The sequence below is a fragment of the Astatotilapia calliptera genome, chromosome 15 (assembly GCF_964374335.1).
Source record: "Astatotilapia calliptera chromosome 15, fAstCal68.1, whole genome shotgun sequence".
Taxonomy (NCBI): Eukaryota; Metazoa; Chordata; class Actinopteri; order Cichliformes; family Cichlidae; genus Astatotilapia; species Astatotilapia calliptera.
In genome coordinates this window covers 34,290,675-34,301,472 of record NC_137436.1, presented here as the reverse complement: position 1 = coordinate 34,301,472, position 10,798 = coordinate 34,290,675, and the positions used below count along the sequence as shown (strand labels likewise).

Genomic DNA, 10,798 nt, shown 5'->3' with positions numbered 1-10,798 from the left:
TCGTGAAATCTAAATTAAACAATTAAAAATTTATAATGAAATAAATACTGAGCAGGCTTGAGTTTAGTTATTGGTGTGGCCCTCTTATGTCTTGTGTGTTCTTATACCTTTATAAAATGAATTACTTACCCCCATCTATGGTGTATAATGGTGACAAAGTCATTGAACATACGCTACATTTTAGTCTAGGTTAAGCTTTAGAGCTGTTAGTTATCTAAAGTGTTACCTTAGATAAATCAGTATACTGACTGCGGGCATGGGCTGTTGAATGATTCTTATGTGCACATCTCATAAACATGAGAGTAACTTTTTATGCACACCTATTTCAGCTAAGAATATTTGTTCACACATATTAGTGAATTAGGCCCAAAAACCTTAGAATAGATTCAAGTGTTGCTTTTTTTGATCACTGTCATGTCAACACTGAAAACACTGAAAAAGCCTCACAGGCGAAAGAATTTTACAAACCTACTCGCTTATCCAACTCAGTGTTTTGGGGGCTTGAGCCTATTCCACATGCTGTCCCCTTTGGTGGAAGCAAACAGGAAAAGATTATAAAAAGTAAGACGGATGGCAAAAATATTATTCAATATTTACTGCAAACTATTTGAGTACTCTTTGAAGACCCTCCACAACACTGTCAAAAAAAAAAATGCACATAGTTGTGCCACACTTGTGGTGCCTTAGCTTTATCTGGCCCAGCTGGGGAAAGTTGTTTCCTTTTTTATTTTGTAATAGTATTTTTTCAGTTCCACACAGAAGTTTTTATTGATAATAATCCTGTTTGGCTTTGTAGCCTTCTCTTATTTATTTAGCAACATCTAATATCACAGGTCTGATGCCTATAGTTAGTAGCATGTCATCTTCTGTTTAAATGTCTAATAGCAGTCACCCAACAACATTTCCTACTACCGGTTATTAAAAAAAAAACAAAAAACAAAAAACAAGTAAATCATAAAAGCTAAAAAAAAAAAAGGCAGAAAATAATTTAAACTTTTGTTGTAATTTTAAATCCTAGCTCTCAAACAGTATATGATTTTGGTATAAAACTATTTTGTGCGTCAGTAAGGATTTACAATTTGAATATTAATTCATCAAGATCCAATGTGTCCTTAACTTGTGTGTTGCATGAACATTGTCTTTGAACACTTAACTCGAGAACTGTGTCTATCCCAACGAACGAGTAGACAGACTGCCACTCATAACAGATAAAGTCAAGTGATCATATTTAAAAAATAATTTATACAGAAACACCTCTAGCCAACACTGAACACAATCACAAAGAAATGGACAAAGTAAATATTCCAACAGCTGAACGGGGGTGTAACTGTAAACAAAATCCTGGATTTAAAAGCTTTTGTGCAAATTAGGTTAAAGCACAGGCACAAACGTGGCAAACATGGCAGGATGCACTTCCACTTCTTGTCCTTGCACTGGGTAGTTTTATCTGACAGTTCCACAGATTAAGAACATCATGTAGATAAAGTCGGGCCTTGAGGGAGTCTTCTATCCTCCTTTTAAACGCAAGATGCAGTCAATGGCGAAGGGATCGATGGCATTTGAAACATTTATTGTAGAGACTTTAGTGTTGACAGTAAGAAACTGATGGTGCGATACAGTGATGAATCTGTGATTGGTAGTGCTGACCACTGAAGTTACAGACAAAAACAGTCCTTGTCTGCTTGAATGTGGAAATCTGAATCTGATCTGTATATTTAGGTGCTTTTACTCAGCACCATGGGAGATTGTGATGCTTTATAAAACCTATAATCAAACAACTTTCTCTGGTTACAAAAAGTCACTGTTATACCATAGTGTTGCTCTCGCCCACTTTGTCCGCATACTGAAAGAAAAGAAAGAAACCGTGTTAAGTGACAACTTGTTGGCATTCAGGACTCATGTGGAGAATGTTTGGCACAGATAAATGTAGGAGCGGCTGAACTGCAGTGTTTGCGATTATCCTGCAACACTTTAAAGTGAAGCATGCATGACCTAAAGGGACACACCACAGCTGACAAGGCACAGTCTCAAAATTTCAGGTCATTTTTATAACCTGTTTGCAACGAGGTTGTGTGCACTACTTTCTGTTTAAACAAACAAAAAAGACGAGTCTAACAAGTCTGAATACTATACTTTCAGTACATAATCGCACACAACCTGATGGTGCAGGGAAACCCTTTCGTCCACCAGGGTAAAACAGGCAGCCTAGTATATACCAAACCCACCTCCCACTAGGGGAAACTCCAAAGTGGAACAGCCCCTCTCCAGGAAACACTTTTCAGAACCTGAGCTATATGTGCTGATGTGAGCCTGATGAGTATATCTAACCTGTATCTCTAACCAAAAGCACTTAGTCAGACGCCTTCCCCACAAAAGAGGTGACACTCCATGTCCCTAGAGTACGGGTCTCAAACTCCAGTCCTTGAGGGCTGGTGTCCTCAAACGTTTCCATGTGTCCGTTGCAACACACCTGAATAAAATTAGTAGGTCATTAGCAAGAGTATAGAACTTGACTGCATGCTGAAATGGCAACCCCTAACCCACAGGTGTCAGACTCCAGGCCTCGAGGGCCAGTGTCCTGCAAGTTTTAGATGTGTCCTTGATCCAACACAGCTGATTTAAATGGATAAATTACCTTCTCAACATGTCTTGAAGTTCTCCAGAGGCCTGGTAATGAACTAATCACTTGATTAGTTCATTACCAGGCCTCTGGAGAACTTATGTTGAGGAAAAGATATATGTTGAGGAGGTAATTGAGCCATTTGAATCAGCTGTGCTGGATCAAGGACACATCTAAAATGAGGACACCGGCCCTCGAGGTCTGGAACTGCCCGCCCCTGTTCTATACAGTCTTGCTAGTGACCTACTAATTGTATACAGGCGTGTTGCAACAGGGACACATGGAAAAGATTTAGGACACCAGCCCTCAAGAACTGGACTTCGAGATCCCTTCCCTAGAGCCAACGGGACCTCTGCCTTTGACTGCTGCCCAGTCCTTATTGCACTGAACCCCTACAGCACCTGCTATAGGTGGACTATTAAATACCAATGGAGAGAGAGCAGGTTAATGTCATTTAAGGAACTGACTTCCTTTTTAGATCTGAAGGCTATATCCACTTCTTTTATGCATGATACTGTTAAAAAAGAAGAAAATGTATGCACATATGCCCATAACTACAAGATTTTGTCAGGTTAGCCAACATGATAGTGGGAAATTGTGGCAGCTAATCTTCCATATAAGCTGGCTGTTTAGCTTGTTAAAATATTCAGTGGCTCATTGCAGACCAACTTTTTAAATCCTTTTGTCTGCAGTTTGTACAATTCATATTTCACTGCATTTTGCATGGTGCAGCCTTACTGTTAAAATCCACTGGGGCCATTCTGCGTGGGATTTGCAGGTTCTCTCCGGGTACTCAAGCTTCCTATCACAGTCCAAAGACAAGCAGGTAAACTTCACTGGTGATTCTCAATTGGCTACAAGTGTGACTGTCAATGTCTCTCAGTGCTATCCCTGCAATAGGCTGGTGGCCTGTCCAGGGTCACCAGCCTGGACAGGCCACCGACTCTTGCCACTGCAACCCTGAACTGGAGAAGTAAAAGACGATGGATGGATGGCTTGGCTGACTGGATGTACAACATGTCATCTTAAGATATATCAGTCTTCAGATGACATGCCTGTGGTGTGTGCCTTAAAGGTTAAAAAACAAAAGACAATTACCTGCTCCAAAAAGATGAGACTCAAAGCGTGTTAGATAAGTTAACATGCAAAGGAAAATCGGCAGTGACTGACCACGACTGCTGATTGTCCTCAGAGCCTTACGAAGGCTTAAGAAAAAAATAAAATAAAGACAGATGCTCACCTCAAAACAAAGCTTCCAACACAACAGCATGGTAGGGGTATGTTTATTAGCCACAAAGCAATGTGTGAGACAAGCTAAACACACAAAACTACATTTAATTTTCCAAACTGCTTCCATCCTAGCTGTGTATGCTGAGCTCGTGTGTCTGCTAAATTGATTTTCAGTTAAATAACCATGGCATTTATTTGGGCAGTCTGGTTAATCTGTTGTGCTTGAGGTGTTTGAATATGATGATTAATGAAGAAACCATGCTGTGTTTAAACAAAAGCTGCACAGCAGGTGTGGAGCTGGGTAATACTCACTGCACTGATAAAGGGCAGGTTTAGGATGGAGCCAAGGACTGGTATTCTCCTGATAAAGCCTACAACCACTGGAAAGAAGCCCCTGGATGTGATTAAAGAAAGGAGAGTAAGACAGAGGGGAGAAGCCAAAGACAATTCATGAAAAAAAGTGTTTTTTGATTATTACATTATTTGAACACGTGCATGTCTTTTTTAGTCAGAATTCTGACTTTTTTTCCATCAGGATTATTTTTTCTCAGAATTCTGGAAAAGAAGAAAAAAAAAAAAGACGTGCTCACTTTTCCTCCCCAGTAGCCTAATCCTCTTCCGTATGAACCAGACCAGATGACCAACTTTTATGCATAAATGTTTTTATAATGAAGATGGAAAGAATCATCCCACAGGTCGATTATTAACACCAAGTTGTTGCTAGCTCTCAAGGCTCCTCAGAACTGGGCTTGGTCTTCGTCTTTAAGCATTATCTGCATCTCTTGGTTCCATCTTAATTATCCGGTGATAATTTTGGAATTGACAGACTTTCCCTTGTCAAGTCTATTTTGAAAACATTTTCTAAACAACACTGGCTAAAATGATATCTACCACATATTAGCACTAACCTAAAAACTCCTGGGGCCTGTTCTTCGTACCGCGCTAAGTAAGTTAGCTGGATTAGATTGTTGACGATTTCGCGTGATCTTGGATCGTTCGGTTCCCCGAAGCTCATCCGGGACTTGCTGTCATAGCAACAGAGCCGTAAGCGTAAACCTGCTCGGGAGCAGGTTTACTTTATGTAAACAGGATTAGATCGCGGCCACGCAGGTATGTCCGCGTCATTCATACGAAAGCAACAGCGATATTCCACCACTGTTTCACCATAAATAAATAACATCAATGTAACTAAAGATAATGCAGCACTTGATCCTTTTATTGATGTCACACAGATACATACAGGTCATTTCCTAAAAAAGGGAAATGTACTATTAACATTCTATCACATGTATGTGATTATTACAGATGTAATTCATATTTCAGAGTAGTAATTGCAAATCACTTCGTGTAATCAAGATGAGAGACCACGGCTATAAAAGCGAAGGTGGATTTGGGAAGTCTGTCGCAGCCATGTCCTGTCCGTATACGCGACCAACCCATTGCGGAAGGTGCAAGATTGATAAGGAGAGTCCTCAGAATTCAGCGTATATTGCGGGACAGACAGGATCCTTTAGCTCAGCGCGACAGTGTGCTCATTGAGAGATATCGATATTCCCGTGAGGGTATTATTTACTTAACCAACTTGTTGACGAGGGGGTGCAGGACCACCACCTGTCTTTTTTTTGCTCTGCCCTTTTCTTGGTTGCTTTTATGAACAAACAAATAGATTATTTCAGGGTCTCTTTCCAAGAGACGAAAAGCAATATAAGTGATAAATATTACCATTCTGTAGAATATTCTTATATTTCACTTTTACTTGTTCCCATGTTCTAGTGGGTCCTGTTGTGGCTCTAATGTGAAAGGGGATATAATATAACAATATAATATAATGTAATATAATATTGGATAATATAGTGTAATATAATAAATCTATGAATAAATAATAAAGTGACTGAATAGTGGTATTGTCATGCGCTTTGGGTGCCTTGAAAAGCGCTATATAAATCCACTCCATTATTATTGTTATTATTAAATTACTTACGAGTTTAATTTGTCAGCAACTTTCTGCCAGCCCTCTCTCCTTGCTTTTGCAGCCTTTGCAGTGTTCCCTTGCGTTTTAATTAAACTCTGAAACTCCTGAAATCCCTCAATCAAGAGTTCTTGCTCTGCTGCCGGAAAATACCGAGCGCGCTCCTTCGACATTTTCGCCGACCAATCAGCGGGTTGCCGATCAATGTTTCTACTATCGATGCGTAGCCCCTTTTACGACACCCAGTGATGTCACATTACTGCGTCCAGCTGTACTAATCGTCAACAACAGGTGTGTTCGGGGAACCGGATTAGCGAGCTCACGGTTAGCGCGATGGTTTGGTCTTGGATGTGTCATTTGATCTTGGATGTAGTGAGCGACGTACGAAGAACGGGCCCCTGAACTGAAAAGCTTCAGTTGAACCAAAATGCTACAGTGAAAATACTGACAGGGACTAGAAAGAGAGCAAATTTCTCCTGTATTGGCTTCTTATCACTGGTTCCCTGATAAATCCAGAATCGAATTTAAAATCCTTCTCACCACATACAAGCTCTTGAATATTCAGTCCCCATCTTATCTTAATAATCTCAAATCTATGTGTGGCTCCTAGGATATTTAATTCAATTTCATGTATATAGTGCCAAATTGCAACAACAGTTGGCTGCGTCTGTTAATGCTCCCTCGCGTCTCCTCGTTCTCTCAATATTTCCAAAGTGTCTCCAGGTATTCCCAGTGTTCCAGGTTTTCAGTTTGTTAGGAATTTAGCTTTTACAGTGTATATATATATATTTTTAATGTTCATGCTTTGTTCTCAACCATAATAAATGGCTCGCCTGATCGTGACAGTAAGTCTATAGACCACAATTAATCAACCCAACCCGGTGATGTCATGTTCTGTGCAGACTCAGGATGGTGCTAAACTTGTTTTAAAGACTTTGAGCAGTTATTTCTTAAATCCAGAAATAAGACAGACAGTGCGAAATCCATGGCAGTTTTTTAAAGCATAGTACTCCATGTAGTGTTTCATGTCCACTTTAAGTCTTTAAACACACTGCAACTTTGATGAAAACAGTGCTTTCCAAAGTGCAATTTAATATATAAAATTTAGGGCTTTTCAGGACTGAGCCCAAGTTTCAATCAGATCTCTCAAGTCATCCTGCTTCTTTCATGTAAAGAATAAGTTTACTGTATCTCAGGTTTCAGTGTTTCGTGGGCTCTTTAAACAAGATAACTGTCAGTCTACTGAATCTGTTGTGTGCCTTTTGTATTCATCTTACCTGAATAAGAGAAAAAAACCATAGATCTCGAGCAAAACTCCAATAATGGGCCAGCCAATCAACACCACAAACACTCCTCCCAGGAAGAAACTGGTGGCCTTCATCTTGTGCTTCTGGAAAAAGAAGCGGAAGGTCCTCTCAAGGCCGATGACAAAGGAGAGTCCAGCAACAAAGAGAATCTGCAGAGACAAAAAAAAGAGTGGAAACATATTAGAGAAGGGTTCAAAACTGCAAGCACACGCAATCAAGTATCCAGTGTTGTCATTGGCATCATATAAATACCAAACAGACTGAAAGAAAGCAATTATTTGCACTAGTATGAATGAAGGAAAAAACACTGGAGTTTAATTTTATTGGTTTTAAATGATAATTGTGTAGCCAGTAGAGTTGCCACAAACCAAATGCATGCAAGCGGTTAAGAAACTTGTCCTCTGATTCAGTTTTGGGTCTGCCAGACCTCTTCCTGTTAGAGTTTGTTTCTGAGTGTCTTTTGATGTCTTTTTGAAACTATACTCACTGACACCTTGACTTTCTTTGCAATTTCTCTGTAGGAAAGACCTAAATTTTATGATGGTCTGTCTCTCTTCCATTGTTAATTGCCTTTTTCCTCACCATTTTTGTAGCAACACACTCCAACACTGCTTTTATGCAGACAGAGGGTGCTGTGAGTGATCTAGAAAAGTTGGAACGCCTGTAAAAATTAGTAGCACCAGCTTTCAAGGCTTGATCCGAACAGCTTTAAATGGTTAACCCATTTTGTGTTTCCTGAAAAATGCCATCTGCAATTCTGAAATGTGCATTACTTTTTCAGTTTTGGGTAACCTTAGCTTTTTTTTTTTTTTTTAACCTGGCAGTTCATAACTTACCTTTGTACCTCGAACGACTTGAATTCCAATAAATAACTGGAATGTTGTTGTTCTAAACGTTTTGACTGGTAGGGTATATTTTCTGTGCTTACAGAGAATATTAGAAGGAACATTTTTAACACTGTGCAGCATTATAGAAAAATCCAAAATGCAATCCTTTTTACAAGCAGCCATATTGCTAACGACAAAAATGATGAATGTCATGATTTTGAACGTGTCAAGTCCATCTATCCAGTGTTAGAGTAAAAGCCTTCAAGCAATACTCCCGGCATGATGTATAAAAAATTCCAAGCAGGTCCTGTTTATTCTGAATTTGTTTCACGTTAGCAGGAAGAAAAGGTCTAAGAGACCTGCAGCAATAAACCATCTTAAAAGATGGTTTATTGCTGCAGCCCATGTGGCAGGACCCTCTGTCACAAAGACTGCTCAACTGGACAGTGTATCCGTACACTGCCTAACTGCCATTTACATTCAGATCTATGGGAAATATGTCATTAAATAGATTAGAAAGTATGAATTGCAGTCTGGCACATAACTGATTTAGTTTGGTAGCAAAGGCAAAGAGCAGCTCTTCCAATAATAGTCCATCATTAGTTCTATGACGACAGATATTGATATTAGTGTTACAGTGGATATTCAGAGCACTATAAAGCAAATAGAGGCCGTCAGCATCGCAAAAAGTGAGACACGCAGAAGTGAATACATTTTCAACAGCTAAAAAAAACCAAGAGATCATGCTTGAACCTTTGACCTCTATGGTGAGGTGATTGGGTGCTTCTCTTATGTTTAGCAGTAATAGCAATCCTGTGACATGAAACATTATTGTCCAAATGGGAATGGTCTTTTTCATGATAACATTACCCCCTTTCGTGGGACGATTGGGCTCACTGGAAGGTTTATATGTGTTAAAATCACGTGAATCATAATTGCAGTCAGCTGAATATCTATGAGGGATTTTGGATTCAATTCAATTTAATTTTATGTATATATAGTGCCATATCACACAAGAGTTACTTTAGGGTGCTCTATACCATAAGGTTAAGACCCTACAATGATACAGACAAGCCCCAACAATCAGATGATCCCCTATGAGCAAGCACTTTGGTGACAGTGGGAAGGAAAATTTGCCTGGGAACAGGAAGAAACCCCCAGCAGGGCGGGGCGGCCATCTGCTGCGACTGTTTGGGGATGAGAGGAGGAAGACATGCTGTGGAAGAAAGTCAGATTTTAATAACTAATAACTAAATGGACCTAAAAAAAAGGAAAGTGGAGAAGAAGCACTCAAAGATTTATGGTCACCTGATCCAGCCCTAACTATGCTGTTTATCAGAGACTAAAGTTTTCAGCCTAATATACATAGAGAGGTTGTCTGTCTCCCAAATCCAAACTAGGAGCTGGTTCCACAGAAGAGTGGCCTGCAAGTTCATAACTGAGACATTTTATTTTAGTTATATTTCCTGTGTAACTGAAATAATGCAAATGTGACACTGCTGAGAAAGTGAGGCACTTTGATGCTATTAATGATGCTGTTGCTATGTTTATGTGAAACTAAACACAGCTGGATCACACTAACAGATTATAATTAATAATAATTGTCACGTGTCACACAGTAATGCATCTGCGTAATCAGAAGTTGCACTTTTAGACATCCTTTGGAACAACAACAACAGGTTACTCACATTTCCAATAGCCAGAAGTGCTTTGTCAAAGAACAGGATCATCCCGAAGAAGAGGAAAAACACGCCGAAGCCTGTTAATCCCATTCCAATCTCTGAAGGACACACAAACCATCAGAGTCTGACATTTAAATCTTAAGATAACATGAAGAGATAATATTTTGTTACACGTTTTTCTACGTCGAAAGCAAACCAATTGGTTTACATCTCGTTACGGACACATTGACAGAAGCTATGCTCGGCATGTCAGAATGTAATCCTGCACATAGTCATAACTCTAACAGCCTTATTTCAAATTAAAGCACACGGAAGTACTCCAATAACACATATGCAAACAAGGATGGCAGAAATATCCACAATAAGAATCACAGCAGGGCTTCCAAAGGAGCTCCGCTGCTCACGCTGAATGGTAAAGTTGTCAGAGCGCTTAATAATGTACTTGCACGTAACTCTGGTCGTTCTAGTGGCTACAGCGGATATTATCGGGGGGAAAGCTGCTGGCTATTTGTGCCACTGAATGTCATGAGAGAAAAATGAAAGGTAACTTTCTTGTACTGACAGTGCTAGTTAGCACTTTGAGCACTGCAGCTCAAACTAGGGTTAGCTCAGACAGCAGGAACCTACGGATACACTCAAAAACACAGCTCTTACTTTGGGAGTCCGTTAGAGAAATCATCTTGATAATGTAGCTGGATGAGACAGAAGCAGAACAAAAAAGCTCTTCTCAGAATAATTTTGGATGACAGCTGCCACTGCAGCAACAGCCACGTCTTCCGGAAACACACCTTCTCTCGCTGACATCTTCCGGAACAGCGTCCATGACGCATTCATCTTGGCAACTTTCGTTCATTAAGATTATAGTTAATAACATAACCTTCACTAGGACACATATACCACGTAGCTACCCTGCTCTATTATAACACAACATCTGGATTGCACATAGCAGAATATGTTGCAAAATAGTGGAACGTAACAACACATTTGCTCATCTTGAATGTACCACATTGTGCGCGCTTGTTTTAACGCCTGCGTTTGGTCTGTCAGGCAAACAATGTAGAAATGTGTAACTGCCTGATTGCTTTGTTTTCACCCAGACTTTCCAGTTTACCTATTAAACGCCGACTTCATGTATTTAAAATGTGTAATATATTAAAATTGGT

General features: G+C 39.7%; 1 protein-coding gene across 5 annotated transcripts; it reads right to left on the bottom strand.

Moving 5' to 3' along the window:
• Positions 1-1,222: 1,222 nt before the first annotated feature.
• golt1ba (golgi transport 1Ba) lies at positions 1,223-10,574 on the bottom strand. 5 transcript variants are annotated; one of them, XR_003269795.2, is made up of 6 exons: positions 10,424-10,574; positions 9,642-9,733; positions 7,097-7,275; positions 4,163-4,244; positions 3,359-3,422; positions 1,223-1,843 (listed from the first exon to the last, which is right to left on the bottom strand). XR_003269795.2 is itself a non-coding variant. In XM_080290057.1 (6 exons), the coding sequence occupies exons 1-5, from the start codon at positions 10,312-10,314 to the stop codon at positions 3,817-3,819; spliced, it is 387 nt and encodes a 128-aa protein (XP_080146183.1). In that variant the 5' UTR covers positions 10,315-10,450; the 3' UTR covers positions 1,223-1,843; positions 3,791-3,816. The 5 variants fall into 5 exon arrangements, 3 of the variants coding, with proteins under 3 accessions (XP_080146183.1, XP_025998626.1, XP_025998627.1); XR_013901959.1 differs by having other exon boundaries at positions 10,290-10,450; XM_080290057.1 differs by lacking the exon at positions 3,359-3,422 and adding an exon at positions 3,791-3,825 and having other exon boundaries at positions 10,290-10,450.
• Between the last annotated feature and the right edge of the window lie 224 nt (positions 10,575-10,798).

Bases quoted from the DNA above. Each gene is read 5' to 3' on its own strand.
- golt1ba (XM_026142841.2), bottom strand. From the start codon at position 10,469: ATGAATGCGTCATGGACGCTGTTCCGGAAGATGTCAGCGAGAGAAG. The intron at 7,276-9,641 runs GTGAGTAACCTG...TTGTCTCTGCAG, and splicing joins CACTTCTGGCTATTGGAAAT to ATTCTCTTTGTTGCTGGACT. The intron at 4,245-7,096 runs GTAAGATGAATA...AATCACATCCAG, and splicing joins GGTTTTTTTCTCTTATTCAG to GGGCTTCTTTCCAGTGGTTG.